The 25,546-nt window shown below is 36.8% G+C and overlaps 1 protein-coding gene across 2 annotated transcripts; it reads right to left on the reverse strand.

Moving 5' to 3' along the window:
• Positions 1-3,682: 3,682 nt before the first annotated feature.
• Positions 3,683-25,546, reverse strand: Plekhf2 (pleckstrin homology and FYVE domain containing 2). 2 transcript variants are annotated; one of them, XM_047526989.1, is made up of 3 exons: positions 25,262-25,546; positions 18,523-18,598; positions 3,683-6,902 (listed from the first exon to the last, which is right to left on the reverse strand). In XM_047526989.1, exon 3 carries the CDS (start codon positions 6,886-6,888, stop codon positions 6,139-6,141), a length of 750 nt encoding a protein of 249 aa, XP_047382945.1. In that variant the 5' UTR covers positions 6,889-6,902; positions 18,523-18,598; positions 25,262-25,546; the 3' UTR covers positions 3,683-6,138. The 2 variants fall into 2 exon arrangements, with proteins under 2 accessions (XP_047382945.1, XP_047382936.1); XM_047526980.1 differs by lacking the exon at positions 18,523-18,598 and having other exon boundaries at positions 25,262-25,544.

Consider the following 25,546-nt stretch of genomic DNA (forward strand, 5'->3'; position numbering starts at 1 on the left):
TGTTCTACAACCTGCTCTGCCTTTTCTATTTCTAAATGACACATTACTCTGTAAATTTATTTTAATTAGCAATATTCCCTTTGAACTCTTACATGTGCATTACAAAATTTCTACTTACAGTTTTACTTTTCTGAAATACACAATAGTTTGTGATACTGGTTCAAACACCAATATAAAATTCTATGCAATAGTGGCCACTTTTTTATCCTATCACAAAGATAAATTTTCAAATAGTTTCTGGAGAATTGAGTACCACAAAGGCATTACTGTTGGTTCCTTCTGCCTTTCATAAAATCCAATGTTCCATTCATGAATTCCTCATCCAAATCGAGGTCCTAAGTCTCTTTACTAAGCCTACTCTACGTTAGGGTCGCACCACTGTTAAAGTGATTTGCTATTTACTTAGAAACTAAACAAAAGCTCTGAAAATAACTTTTCACTTTTGTTTTTCTCTCATTATTAAATATGAACAACTGGAAACCAATGGGGTTACCTCGGGCAGCCTACCACTGGGGCTATGACAAAATGTACCTGACTTGATTTAATGCAGTGGATTTTAAATTCCCTGGGGCCTTGGCAAGGTAAAGTTGCAACAAGCTGAGAGGCTGGCCTGGTTCTTGGCTTTGCAGCCCTTTCCTTAGCCAGAGAAGCCTGAGAGCTCTAGTTTGATCTCTCTTATTTGTACATGCTGCCAGATGAGTCTGTCTTTAAAAGATATTCTCCTTCGCTCCCTCCCTCTCTCCCTCACTCCTTCCTGTCTCTCACTCCCTTCTCTCTATCAGACCTAACACCATGGGTACAATATTATGGGCATAACCTTCCTTTCCCCTTCTTAACAATCCAGTCCTAAAGCTATTAAGTGGGCCACAATGAGGCAAGCATCTGTGCAGAGGGGCCTGGTGTGAGCGGCAGAGCAAGCCCCGCAGAGTTTCAGTAGTGGAGAGAGGTCGGAGGGGCAGCCTGGTGGGTGAAGTTAGAGCCCCCAGAGGGTGAGGTCATCCTGGCAGGGATAGTAAGAGTTCAGTAGAGTGGGGCTGGGAACACCCTCCCACGTGAGCAGCCCAGCATAAAGTTCTAGATCCCAGGCAGGGTGAAGATATCCTCTCGGGGGAAGGCCCGGGGTCTTCTGTCCAAGCTCAAGCAGGATAACCAGATAGGGGGGTAACCCATGAAAAGAACCAGAGACTGGGCTGGGATCATGGCTCAGTGGTAGAGCACTTGCCTGGCACATGTGAGGCACTGGGTTTGATCCTCAGCACCACATAAAATGAATAAATAAAAAGGTATTGTGTCCATCTACAAAAAAAAAAAAAATCAGAGACCACGTGGGGTAAAGTGCCCCTTGTATGAGCTGCCCAGAGTGGGGTGAGAGCTAGGTGTGACAATGAGGGCATCTCCACAGGGTGGTCCAGCGTTGAATGCTGGAGCCCAAGTGAAATGTAGAGGGCAACCACATGAGGGACCCCAGAATGTGTCAGAAACCACACAGGGCAGAAAGGAGGTGCACACAGGGAGAAGACCCGGCACCAGGTGTGGGAGCCCATGTGAGCTAAGGGGGCACATCCATGACAGCAATCTGGCATGAAATATCAAAGCCTGTCCACTTGAGAAAGCCGCAGCCGTGGCGATGAGGGATTGGTTACGTGCAAGGAGATCAAATAATTAAATATCTTAAAGCCAATGAGATTCAACCCCATATTGTTATTAGAATTGAAGAGTACAGTCATGGGTCAATAGATACACTTAGATATAAATTTATATGTACATATGTACATACATACATAGGTTCCCTGGATTTGTCTTGTGAAAGGGCCTGGGAGTAGAACTTTCCTCAGATCTGGACTCTGGTTTTTTTTCCAGAGACACAGACAACAGATTTAAGAAAGTAGGGACACGTTCAAGGGAGGATGGAGGCTATCTTAAGGGAGAGACATCTTTTGGGTTAAGATATACACATTCCCCAGGCATGGTGGTGCAGGCCTGTAATCCCAGCGACTCAAGGAAGCTGAGGCAGGAGGATCGTGCATTCGAAGTCAGCCTCAGCAACTGAGCAAGGCCCTAAGCAACTCATTGAGACCCTGTCTCTAAATACAATATGAAAAAGGGCTGGGGATGTGACTGTGAAAAAGAAAAGAAAGGAAAAAAAGAAATACACATTCAAGTCATTTCCAGAGGGAGAGACGGCCTAGGACCTTGGCTTCTAAGTACTAGTCTTCACTAAGAGACCAGGGCTTCTTGGAAAAATGGTCAATTCCAGGGTTGGGACAGCTTGTCATAGCACAAATGTAAACGATAGGCATATGTCAAAGGGACACAGAAGTCAGCTCGCCATTAGCTTCATTAGAGATAGTATGAGCATCAAAATATTAACAAGCAATCAGAATAGTCTGCAGGCAGCAGAAATACTTCTCACCTGGAAACGTGTTGGAAAATGCACATTCTCAGGTCCCTACAGAATCAAACATGGCCTGGCAATCTGTGTGTAAAAGCCCTCTTCTATAGTTTGGATATTGAATTTCTTCCAAAGGTCCAGATGCCATAAAGGATTGGTCCCCAGGGTAGTGCTATCAGGAGGTGATGTGAACCCTTAGGAGATGGGGCCTACTGGGAGAAAGTCTTTGAGTGTCTTTGAAGGAAACTGTAAGACCCCAGTCTCTTCCTCTTATTTTGCTACCTGGTCACAAGGTGAGCATTCTGGTCTGCCACACAATCCCACCACTGCCATTGCCATTCAGCACCCACACCAGAGACCCCAAGCAATGGTTCTACTCAACCAGGAACGAAAACCTCTAAAACCCTGAGTCAAAATACACCTTTCTTCTTCTAAGTTAATTATCTCAAGGTATTTTGTTATAAAGTTCACCCAAATCTCCAAGGGATTCTCAATTAGGAAACCATGATTTCATGCTAATATTAAAAGATAACAAATTTAAAGTTTGATGAGGAATACAATTTACACAGTCTCAAAAATACCACCTTCCAAAAAACTGTAAAGAGAAAAAAGTAACTTTACAATGAAGACTGGGATACACCACCTTAATCAAGTGATCTAAACAAACATAACAAATAATGAATAATGGGACAAACTGAAATTAAGTACCACCTGATGTATGATAAGAACACATCATAACTTCTGTGATATTCTTGCTACACAGACGATCTGAGTTTACTAAGAAAATATCAAGCAAACTCCAATTAAGAGTCTTTGTACTTTCTGGGCACAGTGGTACACACAGATAATCCCAACTACTTGGGAGGCTGAGGCAGGAGAATGGTAAGCTCAAGGCCAGCTCCAGCAACTTAAAATCCTGTCTCAAAATAAAAAAGGGCTGGATATAACTCAGTGATAGAGCACTTACCTAGCATGTTTGAGGCCCTGGGGCATTGCAAAAAAAAAAAAAAAAAAAAAAAAAAAAAAAAAACTATATATTTATTGATCAAGAAGTTTTCCTTAAGTAGCTCTGGAATTTTGATTTCTTCATTAGGATAGTCCTACAAGAAAGCATGATCTACATAAAAAAACCTAAACATAATTTTACCCTATTTTTGAAATAGTTTAAGTCAGAATAATTTATTGAGTCATTATTTTTTAATTGACAAAAGTTGTATATATTACATACTACATATTTTAAAACAAGTATGAATTATTGAATAATTAAATCAAGTTAATTAACATATGCATTATCTCTCATATTTAAGCTTTTGCTAAAAACAAAATTTTCTCATCAATTTTCAAGAATACATTTACTATACGTTAATGTATTATACAATGTTATATAATAATTTCTTGAACTGATTCCTCCTATCCACTGAAACTTATTGTATCTTTTGACCAACAAAGTCTCCAATGCCATATTACTCCCCTCCCAGCCTCTGATAACTCCCATTCTACTCTCTGCTTCTGTGAGTTCGACTTAACATGCTACCTATAAGTAAGACCACAACTTATTTCACCTAACATGAATGTCCTCCAGGAACATTCATATTGTTACAAATGATGAGATTTCCTTCTTTTTAAAGACTGGGAGGGGAGTAATATGGTATTGGGGACTTTTTTTTTAAGAGCTTTAAAAACTAATGAAAAAATTCTGGAAGAAAACATACCCTGGATTCTACATGCATGCAAACTTCATGAAAAGCAGAGAATATGTGTTCACTGCTCTACCCCTAGGTATCTAAAACAAGTGTTTAGCACATAATAGGCACTCACAACTGTTAAAGAATGAGGCAAATATGAATATCTTTATTAACTTAGCAAAGGAGAAAAATCTTCAAGTCATAATACACAAAAACAGGAAGTTGCAAAATATTTATTGTAAAAACAGTCAATAGAGGTTTACAATGCAAATATTATCTCAGAACATTTCCCCTTGGTTCCTGAATTTGCTAGGTTCCTATTGCCAGCAAGTCTCTATTAACATCTCTCAGGTTTTGTGGTCCTTTCAGATAGCTGATTGATTGTATGGATATATTGCATAGAAACAAAAATGCATCTGATACTAAAAAACAACCAAAAAGTAAAAAAATTAAAACCTCAAAAAAAAAAAATCCTGTTCTGTTGTGCTTTTCTTTCACATTTCCTACAGGGAAACCTGTATATCTCAGATGTTTTCAAAATTTAACAGTAAAGTAAAATTAGTGCCTTAACAAACAGTAAGATACCAAAGAATTCTCCCATCACAAGTTATTGAACCAAACCCCTTACAACATTTGGAGGATATTCAGATTTAAAAGATTTTTTAAAATTTAGAACTTAAAATTCTAGATGCCAATTTTCCATATTTAAAAGACTAGTTATTCGCAGCATACAAATGGAAAGTAGTGCAAAATGCATCAAGTTTTATATGATAAATATATTTTCAACCTCATGGCTGCCTCAAAAGCAAAGAGTGAAAAACTACCACTTCCCAAAAGCAATCTAAAGTTCACAATTTAGAAAAATCAACTGCTACTCTATTTCCATAGACTGCAAAATTATTTCAGAAACAGATTAAACATACAATTGTTTTACAAAAATAGAAGTTGTGTTGGGCTTTACAAAAATTTATAAAATATAACACTTTGTAAATTCAAGAGTTTTATACTGAAATAGACAATACTTTTATACATATGAAGTCTAGTCAAACTTAAGAGTTGTTTGCCTTGATCATTCTTATATATATTATTTCTTCCAAATCTTCAAGCCTAAATGGATCTGTGCTCTCATGGGATTTTGTTTTGTTTTTTGTTTTAAGAGACTGTTTACTTTCAAGGGTTTTGCATTTTAGAAATAATGTCAAAACAGTTGAGTCTAAAACTATGTCTTAACGTAGAAGCAAATGTGATATAACATTTCTAAGTTATTTATAAATTTCAAACCAAATTCCTAAGAATGGCAACCTAGTATTAATTTAAAATATATGTCTGACAATCATAATTTGGTACCTATAAAACATAAAATAGCCACAACTATTTTTTGGAAAAAATATTTATTCATGTAGAATGGAGATAACTCTAAATTTAGTTATTTGTAGTTGTCAAATGAGAAGTATTCCTAATAACAACCATTCATAAACACACATTTTATCACCCCAAAGAGCACCAGTGTATTTTTTAAACCAAAAAGTGAGAAAGTAGGGGCTCATATATCATGTAACAGTGCTACTACCATAAGGCACCACTTGGTATACAAAAAAGCAAAGCAAAGTATTTCCAAATCATGTATTTTTGTCACTGGTGTCTTAACCATTAGATAGGATGGTTTTAAAAAAGACTAACCACATTATTAATCAACTATACTCCTGTTCCAAACATTCTATAGTTTTAGTTTTTCATACAACAGAAGTAAAAACAACAATACATGATCTGTTAAATAAACATCTTTTCCCAACATTCCAAGAAAATAATCTAGAAATAAACAAGAATAAGAAACCCAAACTTTATCTGATATATTCACAACAGTCCATCCCTGTAGAAGAACATGAGGAGGAGAGAAGGCAGGGGATACCTATTTTCTATAGAATATATTGAGGCACATAGGTTAAAAGTTTCTCAGGCAAATTCATGGCTAGAGTAAAATGGAGAGCTCAGAATTTTGTGTTTCCCCCAAAGCTGATTTCTCAGATAGTAATATCCAATTAAATATTTCAAAATGTGTCTTCAGTCACTGCTATCATCATCATCATCATCATCCGATACATCATTTAATGGAGACTTCAATGACTGACTGTAAGAGTCTGATCTAGTAGGCTGGCACGTGGCCATGTCCCCAGTGGAAAGCAGGTCATAGCAGAAGTCACAAATCCGCACAGGCTTAGAGGACTGGCTGGGGAGAAGAAATCTCTTTTCAGAGCAGGGCCCACAAACAACAAAACCACATTTACGGCAATGGTGACGACGATTAACAGGTGTAAATTTTGCTTTCTGACAGCGCATACATACAGTTGCCTCAGAGTCAGGAACCCAAACAGCAGCATGTTCATTACTGGGTGTCTTCCCACTTTTGGAGAGTAAATCAGTAACACATTTATTTATGTGATTCATCCATTCTGATTTCTCAGTGGCAGTGGCAGCATAAACTGCAAATGATTTAGTTGGTGTCTTAATAAGCCATCCATTCCTTAAATCTCCCTCATCTTTGATGGAATCAATAGTGACATTTTCTAGGGGAATAATATGTTGTTTGTTATATTTTTTCTTCTGGATGACAATATTGCCATATACAAGAATATCATTAAACAAGAAAAACTGCCTTGCTTTGGGCTTCTTTCTGCACAATTTAGTCAAGACTCCTTCTCCAATAAGAACTCGTCCAGGTATAGTTAAGGGTTGACCAGCTGCTCCAAAACAGTTTTCCACTATACTTATACGTCTAGTATTTGCTTCACTGTTTGCCAAGCGATCCACCATCTTTTGCTAATCGCCTTTAAAAAAAAAAAAAAGAAAAGTAAATTAGCAGACAAATTATGAATTCCCACAAATGAGTAAGTTATATAACCTAAATTTGATCTAACAAATCGCTGGTTTTCACAAAAGCAAAATAATCTAATATTCCTTCCCTCTAAGATAATCTTTAAGCATACCAAAAGGGTTAACACCTCTAAATTTTTATAATTATCAAAAACACTAAAAACATGTCCACATAGAACTGTATTAGTTAAGTAAGTATTTATAAAAGCATAAACTTCTTACAAACACAAGGGAATGAAGAACTGGACAATTAACAATTACTATAAATTATCTCTGCAAAATAATAAGCACAGTATCATTAAAGTTATTCTTGATGGGATTCTGAACAGAGGACCAAATATTATATAAACTAAGAAAAATGACAACCATTTTCCCAGTAAGCTATTACTATGAGCTAAGGCCATCTCTCACATGGATTACCAGACAGTTTCCCAACATGTCTCCTTGTTTTCTAACCTACCCTCTAAACCAATCTTTAGGAAGTGATCTCTAAAATGCTAATTTGACCCTGAAGTTGCTCAAAATGATTTCCTTTAACCTTTAAAATAAAGATCTTTAATGTGGTATTCAAGGCCTTCATTACCTGAACCTTGCTTAATCTCCCCACCTAACCATCACTCCTCACCTCACAAACTTTATAGTCAAAGAAACTCCTGTTGTATGTACTCCGCTTCACTGTTGTTTCCCTTTACTACTTATTCCAGCTAACTTTCACTCATCCTTCAAGTCTCAGTTTAGATTATCATCCCTCCTCCAAGAAGCCTTCCTTAAATTCTCATATTAGACCAATTCCCTAAATTCCCAGACTAGACCAAAAAACCTTCCTCTGTGCTCACCATATTCTACATATCTTCTAGCTTCACTTTTACCAAAACTGAAATCTGTCTCCTCCATAGAGTGCAAAGGAACCTAAAAAGGCGAAGATCATCTGATATCCATCTTTGAAACTGACATGGTCTGCCATAACAAAGGTACTAAAAAATGTTAACAAGAACACTGTTAAACAATGTGCAAAAGAACCATATTATTAAATGATCCATAGATTCAATATCTGGATCCAATAGTGACTTCACTCAAGTCTTGGAGCAGAGTCCTATTTCAAACCTACTAACCTAATACTATTACACTACAACCAAATCATATTAAAGGAAAACAAGATTTGATATGAGAAATATTTAAAGTTTAAAGACTAACACAGCATGGTCTTCAGCACACAAACTGATGATACTATGACTCTTCCTGGCCTCCATTATAAAGGGTACTCTAATTCTGGTTATTTCTGAGTTCTCTCTCTCTTCCAGTTTGGGTTCCTAAAAAGCCCTCTTATCCTCCACAAGGGTAGACTCTGGCAGGCCAGAAAGATGTTCCCAAGAATTAATATAATAATGCATAGCTCTAAACTTTGAAGAATTCTTTCTTAGGGTGAATCTGTTAGCCAAACACAAGTGTACCATCCTATACAAAAGTATATCACAAAAGAGGAAATAAAACCAGCTAATAAATATGAAAAGATAGTCAACCTCATTCATAATTAAAGAAATAACATTAAAACACTAGGATATTTTTCACTTATCAGATTAAATTTTTTTAATTCCATAAGATGTAATATTTATAAACTACATAAAATATGTATACCCAATAATCTAGGTATCAAATCAAAAGAAATTTCAAGCACATGAAGATATATGCAAGGGCATGATATGCAGTCTTATTTTAACAGGAAAAAAAAAATGTCCAAATGTTCATCAAGAGGAACTGGTTTGGAGCTGGGATTGTGGCTCTGCAGAAGAGTGCTCACCTAGCATGTGTTGGACACTGGGTTTGATCCTCAGCAACACATTATAATAAATGTGTCCACCTACAAAAAAGTTTTTTAAAAAAGGAATCTCATTTTTCCCCCAAATATGGTATATAGTTCATCAAATCTAAGACACTACAGATTTTAAGACATCTTCATTTTATGTGCCACTGATTTTTAAAATGCTGTCAAATAAACCATAGCACATGCTTGATTATAAGACATCCCAATTTCAGAGACATAAAATACAATTTAAAAGGTCATCTTTAGACTTAATATGATACATAGCACAACCAGAAATACTCATAAATACGTAAGCACACAAAGAAAATAAAATTAGAAAACTATATAGCATACCATCAACAACAGTAATTTATTTCTGGGCAGTGAGTCTACAAGCAAGCCTTTCACATTTATATTCAACAAATACTTTTCAGGCATTTGATCTAGGTATATGAAAAACAATAATAAACAATACAGGCAATGACCCTGCTCTTCAAGGCTTACATTCTAATTGGAGAGGGTAAACAAAACAAAATCCAGAACCAAGTAATAACTACTGTCATGATTTTTTAAAAATTGATTTTAAACAGATCAACTGGGAGTCACTCAGACTAGATGGTCAGGAAAGACCTTTCTAAAGTGGTATCCTTTTAGCTGGTAAGATAGACAGACATAAGGCCTGGGGACAGGGTAGAAATTAATGAACAAAAAGAATAATGTAAAGGCCTTAGGGCAGGAAAGAGGATAGTGTTTTTAAACAACTAAAGTATCCACTTATCCTTATCTGAATTCTACCCATTAGCACATACAGTTATTAATCAGTTCCTGTACAATTCCAACAGGTTTCCTATTATTCCTACTACTGGAATTAATATTACCATAAATTTATATCATGCTTTTCAAACTTATTATAATCTGATTTTGTCTCAAACTCTTGTAAAATATCTAAAGAAGGTTTTATTATTCTCCAAAGAAGCATCTAATGATATTGGCTAAAATGTGAGCTGAAAGAGAAACTAAGGCACAGAGATTCAATAATGTAAGGCAAACTCAGCCTAGAATTAAATCTCCTCACGGAGAGTTCAAGCCATGTGCTCAGCAATTTGCATTCATTACCATATTTCTTACTCGTATCAACCTTATAACATACACACTATTAGCTCCATTTTCTGGATGAGTAAACAGCCATAAAGGGATTAAGTAATTTGGCCAAGCCTGTCACAACAGAACAGGGGTCAAATCTCATTTTTCTTTGCTGTTACTAGTATATTAAGGTATACTCACTATTCCTAAAAGCTGCACCAACTCTACAAGAAGTCTGAAAAGCTGTAATTAATCTCTGCATTTACACTACAAACCCTGAAAACAGAAAACCAAGATAAGAGAATACTAACTTGAGCACATCACTTGAAATGTATGGCATCGTTTACCTGGTCAGTCTCCTGATAATGTTTAAGTGCTCAAATGTTGAAATGCACAAGCCTGAATCTTTGTTCATAAATCTTTTCCCTTGTTTAAGGAGGATGCAACTTGAGAAGTTAGGGGCATTATTAATTAGTATTTGGCTAAAGCAAATAGCTTTCAAAGTTTGTGAACTAATACATTTCACACTGTAAGATTACCAACATACACTCATATAATTCTTTCAACAATGAATCATGCATTTTATTATCTTCATTTATTTTAACAGTGGCAGCCCACTTGATTAATTTCAGTAATATGCTGTGACCTATATTTGAAAAACAATGAGCATGAAGAATCTAAGGCTTTGGTTTTATGTGGCCCCTTCCACTGTCCTTCTTGGTCTTAAAATATTTTCTGTATGTGTCTGACATAAAAGTCAATGAACTAGAAAACTCTAGAATACTAAAATTCTGCCATCTACACAAACATGAGAGAAAGAAAGGGAGAGAAGGAGGAAGAGGGGAAGAGGGTAGAAAGGGGCAGCTGAGAGAGGAATGAGGAGCATAGGAAGTTATTAAACGGGAAATCAATATACCACACTCATCTAGGTTGCTGCTACATTACCCCAAAGCAAGTCTCTGGTGAACTACATCAGGACACTACCCTTTAAACAGGGCCTCTCTCTTCCTCCAGAGCTCAGATCCAAAATTACCACCATCACACTGAGGTGTTCCAAGCAGTAAGAATTTTCAGACTTCTGTGAAAGAACTAGGAGATAAGATTACCGGACGTGGCCAATCACTGAGTCCTTCGGGTTCTTGCCTTGGAAGGTTTTTTTTGTTTTTGTTTTTTTGGGGGGTGATGCTGGGAATGGAACCAAAGGCCTTATACATGCTAGGCAAGCCTTCTATTAAGCTACACCTCAAGCACCCTTTGCACATTTTACTCATAAAGGGACATAGAAAGACAAAGCAGAAAAGAACAGTAAAATGTGGCCCAATTTGATTACTGTCTACTTTTCTTGAGATGGAATAGCAGAGAATATAGGAAGAGCCAGGAAGAAAATGCCCCAATGACTTCTTTAGGACAAATTCCAAGAAATAAAATTACTGGGTGAGAAATGTTTATAAGAGTCTTGCTACCTTTAACAAAATTTCCACTCTGGAAGATAACATCACTTTACCAAGTAGCATGATGACTGTATATCTGTACAGTTTTGAGTGTTCCTAGTCAGGGCAATGTTTCTTCCCAAGGTTCAAATCTTTTCTGGCTCAGTAATTTTAATTTTCTCCTCACAAGTGGTTATATTGCTTTCTTTCTTTTCTTTCTCTTCCTCTCTCTTTCTCTCTCTCCTTCCATGGTTACATTTCCTTGTAAGTAGATTGTCAGGTATTTTATACTTTTGTTGCCACTCTGAATCTAATCTCATTTTTACATTGTTTTCTAATTAGTTAATACTGTTGACAGTTCAACTATATTTGTTTCTTTTCATGTTCAGTTACTCTATTATAAAGTTTTCCAAATGATATTCTTGACTTAATTTTTTACTTTGATTTCTTCTTTTCCAACAAATAGTGTCTGGCAGTCTTAATTCATAGTTAAAACGTAAGAACTAGAGCAAAAGCATACTTTTATAAAGTCAGCTTTTTATACATCAATTTAAAATAAGCAAGCAAAGGTCTCAAGCTATCGCCTTCACAAATGCAGACAAGAATTACATTTAAATTGTCCATCCTGGTCTTTTGGTAACATCTTGCTTCTAAAGTAATATATTCTTTGGTGGGGTGCCTACTACCTGTTAAAACCGTAATACCAGAAGAGACAAAAGCTCTTTTTTAAAACAGACAAAGAATCCAATTTACAATTGAGAAGAAACCCAACTGTCACAGACCACTATGTCCCAGTTCTCCCTACTGAAAATCAACGCTTCTTATCTCATCCTTACAGGTGAGTTTAAAACAAAAACTCAGATCTAATTTAATTCTTATACCTATCCATGGTATCTGATATTAGTGAGCTTCAGATTTCAACTGTATAGTGAAAAAACCAATGAACTATGAACCAAAAAACCTGCACTCTCATCTTAGCTCAGATACCAGAGAGGTGATCTCACACAAATTACTTAACTGTTCTTTGTCAAAAAGCAGCCGCAGAAGCAACAGCAAGCAATCTTAAATAATCTCTGTAGTCTTTTCTGTCTTTAAAATAATGAGTCTCTGATAGTAAACCAGCCATATTTCTGATTTACTACAAGCCTTACTTGCCTACAAATTAACTTTTAATCAAACTTTTGACTATGTCTTTACTGCCATCAATCAAAACTTTAAAATGTGTGTTACTGTTAAATTAAGACTGAACAGAAAACTTAAATGGAAAAGACCAACAGGAAAGTAAAATTAAAAGATAAAAACTAATGCTGGTTTGGAAAAATAAGAGACCCAGAAGAGCCAAAGCAATCCTTAGCAAGAAAAGTGAGGCAGGGCATCAGAATACCAGACATCAAACTATACTACAGAACTACAGAAACAAAAACGGCCTGGTATTGGCATCAAAACAGACATGTAGACCAAAGGTACATGTTATGGTTATGGTTTGGATGTGAGGTGTCACCCAACAGTTCACCTGTAAGACAATGCTGGAAGGTTCAGAGGATAAATGATTAGGTTATAAGAGTCGTACTTAACCCAATCAATAAATTAATCCCAATAAGGGATTAACTGAGTGGTAACTGAAGTGGTAGGGTGTGGCTAGAGGAGGTGGGAACTGGGAATTGGGGGAGTGGCTCTGGGGTATATATTTGTATCTGGCAACTGGAGAACTCACTCCCTCTCTCTGCTTCCTGATCATCATGTGAGCTGCTTCCTTTGCCACACTCTTCCGCCACGATGTTCAGCCTCACCTTGAGCTCCAAGGAATGGAGCCTGCCTTCTGTGAACTAATAAGACCTCTGAAACCATGAGCCCCTAAATATACATTTCCTCCCCTAAAATACAGAAGACACAGAGACAGACCCACATAAATACAGTTATATCATACTAGACAAAGGCACCAAAAACATATATAATGGAGAAAAGATAGCTTCTTCAACAGATGATGCTGGGGAAACTGGAAATCCATATGTAGCAAAATGAAATTAAACCCCTATCTCTCACCCTGCAAAAAAACAACTCAAAGTAGATCAAGGACTGGCGCACTGGACCAGAGACTCTGCGCCTAATAGAAAAAAAAGTAGACCCAAACCTACATCATGTTAGCTTAGGAACTGACTTCCTTTAAGACTCCTAAAGCAAAAGAAGTAAAATCAAGAACCAAAAAATTATGGAATCAAACTAAAAAGCTTCTCAGCAAAGGAAACAATCAAGAACGTGAAGAGAGAACCTACAGAATGGAAGAAAATCTTTGCCACCTGCACCTCAGATAGAGCATTAATCTCCAGGATATATAAAGAACTCAAAAAACATAACACCAAAAAAACAAATAACCCAATCGATAAACGGGCAAAGAAACTGAACAGGCATTTCACAGAAGAAATACTACTGATCAACAAATATATGAAAAAATGTTCCAACATCTCTATCAGTAAGAAATGCAAATTAAAACAACACTGAGATTTCATCTCTCTCCAGGCAGAATGGCAATTATCAAGAGTACAAGGATGGGGGGAAAAAGTTCACTCATACACTGCTGGTGGGACTGCAAATTGGTGTAACTACTATGGAAAGCAGTATGGATATTCCTCAGAAAAGTAGGACTGGAACCACAATTTGACCCAGTTGTCCCACTCCTTGGTATGTATCCAAAGGACTTAAAATCAGCATACTACAGTGACACAGCCACACCAATGTTTATAGCACATTAATTCACAATAGCTAAATTATGGAACCAACCCAGGTGAACTTCAACAGATGAATGGATAAAGAAAATGTGATATATACACACAATGGAATATTACTCATTCATAAAGAAAACTGAAATTATGGCAATTTATCAGTTAATAGATGGAACTGGAGAATATCCTGCTAAGCAAAATAAGCCAATCCCAAAAAACCAAAGGCAGAATGTTCTCTCTGATATGCAGATGCTAACTCAAAATAAGGGGTGGGGTGGGGGGTATGGAAAAATAGAAGTTCTCTGGATTAGACAAAGGGGAATGAAGGGAAGGGAGGGGTATTGGGAATAGGAAAGTTAGTAGAATGAATCGGACATTACTTTCCTATGTTCATATATGAATACATGACCAATGTAATTCCACATCATGTATAACCAGAATAAAGGGAAGCTGTACTCCACGTATGTATAATATGCAAAATACATTCTATGTCATGTGCAAAAAAAAAAGAATTAAAAAAAAATGCTATAGTATAACAAGGTCTGGAGTATAGCTGGGCTGGACCCAAAGCAACCACCTCCCTCACGCCCACACACACACACACACAAAAAAAAAGCAACAAACCACCAGAAGGACTCTCCCTGGGCAACAATATAATATTAGAGCAAACTACTCTCTCTCAATGCATCTAAATGAAACCAACGAATATTTGGAATTCCTACCATTTTTAAGGAACTCTAAGATAGTTTTTACTTTTAATATTTCTATAATCTAACAGCACAATAATCAGGGAATTCTAGGTAAAAGTCTAATATAAAATATGATAAAGCAAAGAAGAAATATTTGAAAATCTAGGGAATTAAATTTGGAATTTCAGTAAAATCTTACTTAGTTCATCAACAAAGAGAGACAGTTTTCTGTCTCTTTCCTCTGGTATTTCTGCTACTGTGGCAAACCAATAACACAGATGCACTGCAAAAATCAGTAGTAATAAAGGAAGTAAGTTCATTTTTCAGTTAAGGAAAAAAAAGGAACAAACTTTTATTTTTCATGCTTAGAAACTTATTAAAGCTTAACTGAAAAGAAATGAAATAAAAATTCTGAATCACAAAGAAGCTATAATTATGTTTAAAAATCTCTTCTGGGTGCCAAATATGCCTATAACTGAAAAGCTGACTTATTTTAAAGTCAAGCCAAGAAAGGAAAAAAAAAAACTAACATTTATTCTGCACCACAATATATTCTAGGCACATCCACATTTTATCTTTCATTTAATAATCTGAATTTTGTTAACAGAAATTTACAAAAAAAGTAAATTAGTCTTAAACTAATTGAGCAATTTTTCTATGGTTTCACAGCTATTTTTTTCTTTTCTTTTCTTTCTTTTCCTTTCTCCAGTACTGAGGAATGAACCCTGGGATGGTTTACCACTGAGCTACATCCTCAGTCTCTCTCTTTTTTTTTTTTTGAAATAGTGTGTCGCTAAGTTGCCCAGACTAACTCCAAACTCACAATCATCTTGCCTCAGTTACCTTAGTACCTGGAATTACAGGTGTTCGCCAATATATCAGCTTTTTTTTTTTATTAATTCATGATCTTTTCATTATACCTTGCTACCTTCAGAAATACTTCACTTACAAAGACCTTTATTCTGTATTTGGGAAAACACATTAACAAATTTAGATGGAAAAAACTTTAAACTTAAGATTTTTATGTAAGTATAAAATAAGTTCAAAGTGATTCTTCAAATACTAACAGGAAGCGAAAAGTAAAGCTATGACTAATTTAGGGCTCAGTAAAGGCAGTTTCAAGCAGGTTAGGTTTGACAGAGAAAGTGTAAGAACAACTAAGTCATGGTCGAGGATTTAGAAAATTAATTTTAAAAAACAGAGCACCCACATTGGAGAGTTTTAAAAAAAGGTGTTTAGAGACAAAAGGACAGAAGAAAAGAACATGAACCTCAAATTCTGAATGAGTTCTATAAGGCTTTAATATTTTTAAGTCATTTCACATAAGACAATATTAATATTTTTTATCACTATAATCAGGTAATTATTCAAAAATCAGATACCCAGGCCAGGAAAATTAAGCCCCAAATCCTTAACTTGGTGTTTCAAAGCATTTCACAGTCAAGTCCTGGCCAATTACGGTCTATCTTTCCAGTTTTACTTCTTTCTATACATTTTCTTTGCTACAATCAAACCAGGCTATTATTGCCAGAATACGTTCTGGGATATTCCCTACTTCTAAGCAGTAGACCATCCCTATTTCTAAGCTCACCATGTCTTCCATCTCTTGCTCTTCTCTACTTACTGAAATCTCACCAGTCCTTCAAGATGTACCTTAGTTTAACAGTCTCACAGCCAGATACTATTTCATCTTCAAATCCTCACACTGTTTTTTCTCTACCACTTTATGGCACTTGCATTTTATGATGTTTCATAAAATCCGAATACCTGTTTATTCCAAACAGATGTGGAAACTCCAGAGAAAAGAATATTATTTCCTACAACTTTGAATTTTCAACGGTACCAACAAAAATGCTTCCATACAGTCAATGTACACTAAGCACTGAATATAACCAGCAGGTAGAATTGACAGCTTCTCAATCTGGAGTTTGCTGAAAACGAAACTTCATTTTCCACATCTGTTAATTTTCACAAAAAAACAGGAACTATATCCTACACATCAACTGCTTCACAAGATTTACAGATTTTAAATTTAACAGCAAATATCATCACCTACTTAACTATAATATCTAATTATGAATGCTATTAAGTATTGAGGGTAGACAGATCCCATTTTTTAAAAAAATCTTAATCTCATGATAATATATCTAAATGACTTCTCTCTCCAAAAAGCACAGCTGTTTAGTTAGTAAATAAAAAATGATGATATGTGCATATTTTCATCATCGAAATTCAGACAAAAAAACTGCATCATTTCAAAAAGTATTTGTGTGGGGCAGTTGAACAGTGCTAACAGCTGCAAAGATGGCACAGTATACATTTGAAAAATGAAGCTGGTAAAGATCAACTAAAACACTACTGTGGAACTGGTTATCCCATCATGTCCCTAACAAATTTTCTGTAGTACTGAGGTAGGACAGAGGACATAAGGATAGGTACAAAGGAGGCATATGGGACAAGACTGGCCATGACTTAAAAAGTACAGATTTAAAATCCACTTTCCATGGATTAAATATCCAGATTTAAAGATCACAAACAGCACCATTAAATCAATTATCAGACCTTATCCACCTGTACAAAAATGTTGTACTAAGTAAATCCATGAAGCAAAGTACATCAAAAAAAAAAAAAAAAAAAAAAAGGGCTTGAGGTTGTGGCTCAGTGGTAGAGTGCTTGCCTGGCATATGTGAGGCACTGGGTTTGATCCTCAGCACCACATAAAAATAAATAAATAAAATAAAAGTATTGTGTCCATCTACAACTAAAAAGAAAAGAAAAAAATAACCCCCATCCTGGTTAATGGTCAACATGTCCAGTTATCAACACAATGGAGAACCAAAAACACCCTCTTAGATCATCCCTATACTATTGATCTTACACATATGAATATGACTAGCAAGATATAGCCAGCATGTTCCTCTCCAAAGCCCAAACTCTTCCTTTTCTTTCTCTCAATTCCATCTGTGATTCACTTTGACCCATCCTTAAATTCTTTTCTGCAATGAAACCAAGGACCCCAAGCTGAGGTACACCTCCCTTTTGGGGGAACCTCCCCAGGATACTCCTGGTGACAGTTATTATTCAAAACAGTTGTGATGTGCTCATGACATTTGAGATTTTATGCCTAACAGAAAAAGAATAAACCAGACACTGGGAATTAAGATGTATACCACCATCATATGTTTTCTCTCATATATGGAAGCTAAAGAAGAATAAGAAAAGAAGCGGGGGTGACTCATGAAAATCAAAGGGAGATCAATAGAGCAGAAGAAAGGGACTAGAGGAGGGAATAAAAGAGGGAAAGTGAGGGAAATACTGGGGAATGATGTCGTCCAAATTATATTGTTAAACTATGTGCACGTATAACTATGTAACAACAAATTCCACCATTATGTACAATCATAATGTGCCAATAAAAATGTGGGAAAAGATATAAACCACAAAGATACAGAGCACAATAAGATAAAATACTATAAAGACTATCAACAGAGTAGTAAGGAAGCAAAAACAAGAATAAGTGCATGTCATAGAGTGGCGTTTGCCACATATGAAAGATAAAATGAAATTTCAAAATTAAAAAAAAAAAAAAGGAATTTACTCACCTTTCTATGTCTTAAGTAAAAGCATAAAGCTCTGGAAATAAAAAATGTGTTTAAAAAAAAGAAAAAGTTACAAGTTGGGGATGTGGCTCAGTGGTAGAGCATTTGTTTAGTATGCCTAAAGCCCTGGATTCAATTTCCAGCACTACAAAAAAAAAAAAAAAAAAAAAATTTTAAAGTCACAAGGTACAGCTGCAGCAGAGGATATAGGGAGTCACTTAGCATGAAAAGAGAAAAAGAAAGACAAGATACCTTTTTGATTCCTGAGACTTCTTTCTTAAACTTTAGGAAGCAGTGGCCTGATTTGATCTGGATTTTCTTAAGGTAGCTGAAAACAATGAAAGGCAAACAGAATGGAGAGATTAAAAGCAAGCTCCAGGTGTAAAGTTATTATAAAAGTAGAGGAAGGCCAGATATGGTGGCACTGGCCCAAAATTCCAGCAACCTGGGAGGCTGAGAAAGGAGGATTCCAAGTTCAAGGCCAGTCTGGACAATTTAATGAGACCCTGTTCCAAAAATAATTAAAAGGGGCTGGGGATGTACCTGAATCCCCAGCATGGGGGAAAAAAAAAAGTAGAGAGGAAAGCTGATAAAGAGTCTAAAGCTTACAACAGAAATAGAAAGGTCAGATCCAGGATTACAATAACTAATTGAATATGGAGGAGTAAAGTTAAAATCAATCTCCAGAATTCAGTCTAAGTAGTATGGAAGCAAACCATTAATAAAACCATTAAAAATTTTTAATGAATTCCAAATAGCCAAACATGTACTGACCACTTGCTCTGTGCAAAACAGAATTAAAAGAGGAAAAAAAACCTCATAAGTAAAATCTCTGTGGAAAGATAGCTATATTCTCAAGTTTATATAAACAAGTATATATAATTCAGGTGTGTTTCTATGGAAAGAGAATGATGGAAGTAACTGACAAGGGAAAAAAAAGGCATTTGGTAACCCTGTAATGTAATAAAAATTGAGGACTACAAATACCTCAAATCTGTAGACTCAAAGTATAAAACAGCAGAGGAAAAACAAACCAAGACCATTTAACAGAAAATTAAATTGAATTAAAAAGAACAATGAAGGTCCCAAGGCCAAAGGATTTGATTTGGAGTTGAGCTGTGATATAATTTTGACCAGGTGGAACATCTAGGACAAAATCAAAGCACTATAAATTCAAATTGGGTCTCACAGCAAAGTAGTCAAACAATTTAGCAGGGATTAGGGGTAGATGATTCTCAAAAGTGGAAACATCTGAGTCCAGGCTGGAGGATGCAAGGCGAGAAGTTACAGTGGCAGAACAGGTTGATAAGACAGGAAGGTGACAAACTGCAAAAGAAAGAAAACTTCAAATTGAAGAGTTTAGATTTTAATACACAGGCAATGGAAGACAAAGGTTTTTAATAGGAAAATACTAATCAATGCACAAAAGTAGTTCACAGAATGGGTTAGAAAGAATATGAATAAGTTAGACAGTAAAGAAACCAATCAGAAGAATATTATGATAGCCTCCCATGAGAGAACAAAAGGTAATAAAAGCCTGAACCACAATAATTGGCAGCAGAAACAAAAAGGAGAGAATGGAAGAGAGATTGCTAAGGGACAGCAAGTAAGTGTAGATGATTTGAAAAGCTTAAGTGTAAGCCACTGGGCAGATGCTAGCCTTGTTTCAGGAGGGAGAAGAAATCAGTTCGGGACATATTTATCTTGAAGTCCTTCAGGGTACACACTAGACAACCATCTGTCAGACAGAGATGCTAGGACAAGAGGGAATTCCAAAACAGAGAGAGTTTTGGTAGTCATCCATGTAGAGATGCCGGCTTATGTGTGAAAGAAGGGGCAGAGAACTAAAATTTGGGGTACCACCTAGATTATAAAGCAAGAGTGCTAAGGAAAGCTAGAATGGAAGATAAGAGAACACAAAGCAACTTTTCAATGTGCATTCACATGTTTCACAACTCTCAGAGACTAACTAAATAACCTGACACAAGATTACAATAAGCAATGGAACATGTGGAAAGATTAAGGACTAAAGGCAAAGTATGGTAATAGTTTAGAAAACCTGACCAGTGATCTTGGAATTTTTATTCTTATAAGTTTATCCTGGAGAAATAAAATTAAGGGAGGAGGAAAAGAGGGTGTTGTATATAAAAAGTTTTCCCTCTGGCTAACAGTGAAAAATGAAACCTAATTTTCTAGTCATAGAGGAATAAACATAGTAGGAAAAAGTCAACAATCATAAAGGAAAACCTTTACTACATAAAAACTTTAAATTTCAACATTGGGAGAAAAATGTATTAAAAGTTAAAAAAAAACTATTTGCAAAATATGGCAAAGGGTCAACATTCTTAACACACAAAGGACTCCTATAAATCCATATGAAAAAGAAAAAAAACAGGAGAAAAATGACACAAATGGCAATTTCAAAAAAACAAATACAATGACCAGTAGATTGGAAAATGCTGGCTCCTTCATAAATCAAAGACATAAAAATTAAAATGATACATTACTCACCTTTCTAAGATGTGGAGAAAATGGGCATACATATTCTGGACAGAATACACTGAAACAACTTTTCTAATTGCCACCTTGGCAATATAAATGCTTTCGAAAACATATAATCGACAGCCAAGAATACACACAAAAAATAATTAGATCAGTGTACAAAGCTATTTGTATAAAATTCACTGTAGCTCTGTCTATAAAACTAAAAAGCCAAAAACAACCTAAATATGCAACAAGAGAAAACTAATTTAAAAAACCATGGTATATCCATGGATTTTCAGGCAGATTTTGAAAGAATATAGATTAATACTTAATGTGTAAAATTAGTAAATAAGGTATTTTATTCAATAAAGCTTTTTAAACATAAAGTATAAACCTCTTTGTTTTCCAGAATATTAGAAAGATACACACTGAAAACTTAATACTGTCTCTTAAGCACTGGAGTGACAATATTTTGATACTGCATACAAAAAACCTTTTAAATCTAAGAACAAAATATGTAGAAAAATATAAGTATAAAAAGTAAAATACAGATACTTATACAATTAATAAAAATATGAATACAAAATGTATTAGCATAAAGGCAGTTTCACTTCCAAAATTGGCAAGGAAAAAAAAAAAGATGAAAATGATGATTCAAAGAAGAAAACAGAAAATCCACATCATAATTTTGTGGGGGGAGTACTAGAGAAGGAACCCAGGACCTTGAGCATGCTAGGCAAGCATTCTACCACTGAGCTACAACCACAGTCCTATAAAATCTTCATCACCATAGAGGGAAGCAAGGTTGTCTACTCAAGAGTTGAAAAAAAAAAAAAAAGAATTGACCAGTTATATTCAGCAAAGATCGAAGTTCAAATCTGAACTGAAGAGTTCAAGGTTGGAAAGAAGGAAGACTAATGGCTCATGAGCTGCTTCACCAGGTATGATGAAAAAAGAGAAACAGAAAGCTGGCCTTTGCAACACCATCTGGCCACAGGGTTACAACTTCAGGTAGAGTAGTGCCAAATAATGATAAGGTGAACTAACAGGGTCATATGTGTGAATTGCTCATATAAGGGGAGGTGAAGATCACTGGGGTTAGTGAACCTAGTTCCAAATACACTGCCTATCTGGCCAGAAATAATGAAACTGTTTACTTAACTTCTATGTACTTCATTTTTTTCTCAGTTGCAAATACATCCGTTCTAGCCTAATAGGAAACTTGGTTGATACTTAACCTTTATATTTCACTTAAAGGTTCTCAATCCTGACTGTATATTAAAATCAAAAGTGTTCTAAAGGGGGGGGGGGAGCACGCAGGGCATAAAACTACCTAAACCTGTCCCCAAACCTATAATCCTATTCATTCTAGGGTGAAATTCAGGCATAAGGATTTTTAAGATGGTCTTGGTGATTCTATTGCATAGTCAAGGTTGATAATTGAACTAGGTATTTCTAAAGACTGCTAACCTTTTAAATTTCAAATTCTGAGATTCACTGCTACTCTGTTTATTTGTTAAAATAATAATATCATGTGCCAGTCACTTCCACAAATTCTCACTGAATCTTCACAACAACCCTGTGAGGCAAATATTTCTATGTCCATTTCATAAATGACTCCACTGAAGCTTAGAGAAGTGTGATCTGTTCAAGAGTCACAAGCTAGCAAGGAACAGTAGCAAGCACTCAGTTTGATTTTTCCTGTTTACCCTATATGAAATTTACTTTCTATTACCCTCATACCAATTGTTTGAATGCCTTCTATTCTCTTTCCTAGGACCTCCTCAAATTGTACACACTAGTTTGTGGTTTACAGATTTGCTGGGGAGAAAGTTATGTTGGGTGGAGGCAGGAAATTAACCCCAAATTCTACAGTCATTACAGAATTACAGAAAACCTTAATCTAGAGATATTCTGAAACTTACATTAGCACCATAAAAGTGTATCTTTATTAAGTATTTTTTTATTCAGTAAAGCCAGCATGCAAGTAGCAGGCAGTAAATGTACAAAGCTGGTTCTCAAAGATAAACTTATCAATAGAAAAGCAATTTTTTGTTTTCCATTAAGAAGGGGATTTTATTTAATTATTTATTTATTTTGATTGTAGATGGACACGATACCTTTATTTTATTTATTTTTATGTGGTGCTGAGGATTGAACCCAGTGCCTCACACATGCCAGGCAAGCATCCTACCACTAAGCCACGATCGCAGCCCAAAAAGGGGATTTTAATATAAAATTCAAAGACATTTCTGAAAAAAAATTGCTATATTAAACAGTCTAAATGTACAAACATGACCTTCAAATTTTTGAGGCATTAACCACATTTTCTTCAAGTGTAAAGTCAATCCCACTTTAAAATTATGAAGATTATAATCTTTGTTGATCCATGGCTTCTCTTCATTCATCAGTGATTACATTCTAGTCCATTATCTTCTTGGAAATTTCATGAACATTCAAGTTCTATACCCCAGGCCATAATTCACTGAGTTACCAAGATAAATTCTCACCAGAGAGAGAGAGAGAGATCGCTCTCAACCTGTGAATTTAATGTTGTCCATGGCATGTACTAAGGAAAATACCACAGAGATTTAACAACTATAACCATGGAAATTACAATTTAATAAGAAACTCATGAAGTATATTTACAAAAAACAAACGTGGACTTATCTATTCAAACCTTTCCTGAGCATCTGCCATATTCTCAGCTTGCTGAAAATCAAACCCAAAGTGATGCCTGCTGTCAAGGAGGAGCCATTACAGATCCATGCAATACTGATGGATACTATGGGAGAAGTGAACTGATTTCCTGGGGACAGAAAGCAGGTGGGAGAACAGGGTAAAAAGTCTTCAAAGAATATAGGTTTAAGTATTTTTAAGAGGAAAAACTTCAGTACAAGAGTTCTTTTAAATCAGTTCTCTAGGAAATTAGTATTTATACTTAAGAACTAAATTCAAATCAGAAAGAGCAGTGATAACAAAAGAGCAAACAAGGTGAACAGACAGGAATGAGATATATATATCCTATAATTACTCTATAGGAAAATGAAGACTTTAGTTAAAAATCAGCTTAGCTTCTAGATATGAGAAATTAGTTGTCAACTCATTTCTAAATGACACTTGGTCCACAAAAATAAATATGTACAATGGCATTAACAATGGGAGAAAATCAAAGCAGAAGGTACATTTTTACCTATCAAGGAGTAAAAAGAGAAATTCTCCAAGACATGGTTCAGGGTTTATAGCACTTGTGGTTAAGAGCCTTTTCAGTTCATTTTGCAGAATTTTAAAGCTGTCTTTATATTTAAAAAATAATTTATATTCATTTGCTGGAATAATTCATGCTGAATTTTTACTTTTGATGCCTTCATCAGTACACCAGTTCTTTTTTTGAGGCGATTACATGTGCTTTCCAAAAAAGTAACTTAATACCATTCACCTCTCAATGCTGTCATGACCCGAAGAGATTAAAAATAGAAGCCTTTGTTAATACTGAATTAACCTGAGGACCCCAGGAGCTACTAGGGTTGAGAAAGAGGTAAATGCTCAAAATAGGAAGGAATGCACCTTCAAAGAACCAATGGGAGGGGAAAACTCCAAAACGTCAAGATCACTTATTCTTAAAAGAACAACACATGCCTTTACTGTGTCTAAATCTTTCTTTAATGAGTTTCCTCAGCAAAGCAATAAAACTATAAAGAGGGCATTTATCAATCTAAGGTACTTTTTGCGTGCATAAATTACGAGAAGGACTCAGGTTAACCTTAACAGTCCTCATTTCCATTGCGCACCCACACAAGTTATTGCTGTAATGTTCTAGGAGCACAGAAGGCTGGTCAAGCAACATGAGGAGCGAGCTCTCGGTCTTCAAGAACATTTTTAAAAAGAAAGAAAAATTCGGCCAAAGACCACAAAGCTTTAAAAAACTCCAAATAAAGAGTGTAGAAGCCATCACTTCTATCACAGCAAATCCTGTGTGCCATTTTTCACCCCAAAGTCCTATAAAATATGCTGTTCAAGTTACAACGTGCACCGTGATGCCCAGACCCTGAAAACTTTTGGGCAGAAAGATGCTGGGGCCCCGAGACGCCACTGGCCACGTCTGGGACCCTAGTCCCGGGGCCCCCCAACTTCTCGCCGGAGCTCGGGGCCCCTCCGAAGCCGCGTCCTCCGGCCCCAACCGCGCAGACCCGCCGACCGGACCCTCCCGGCGGCCCCCAGCGGCGGCGGCGTCCTGCGGGCGGGCGCGGCTCGCCACAGCGCTGCGGGCGCGGTGGGACGGCGGCGGCGTCCAGCCCGAGGGCCGGCCCCAGCGCGAGGGGAGCGGCCCGGGAGAGCCCCGTTTCTCAGACCCCAACATGGCGTCGGCCGCCGTCGCCGCCCGCGACGACGACACCTCCCGGCGCCGCGGACGGCCCTGGGACCGCGGAGGAGCACCCGGAAAGTTTCGCTTCTCCACTCACAGTCCGCCAGAAGCTCGAGGACCACCAACCCCAGCTGCACCTACCCGGCCGGGCGCGGACAGCGGCGGCAGCGCGAAGGTCCGACTCCTCGTCGCAGACGCCGGGCGCGGACTCTGCCCGTTCCGCAGCCCGACCTCTCTGGGTGTGTGCGGCCTGCGGGCCCGCGCAGCCGGCGCGATCCGGACGCGGCGGGCAGCCGGCCGGCGCGGCGGCTTGCAGGTGACTCCCCCGCCCCACCAGTCGAACCCAACTACCGCCGCCCGGGCCGGCCTCTCCCCTGCGCGGGCACGGCGCGCCCCCGCCCACACGCCAAGGGCGAACGCGCGGGC

Source organism: Sciurus carolinensis, chromosome 1, assembly GCF_902686445.1.
Source record: "Sciurus carolinensis chromosome 1, mSciCar1.2, whole genome shotgun sequence".
Lineage (NCBI taxonomy): Eukaryota > Metazoa > Chordata > Mammalia > Rodentia > Sciuridae > Sciurus > Sciurus carolinensis.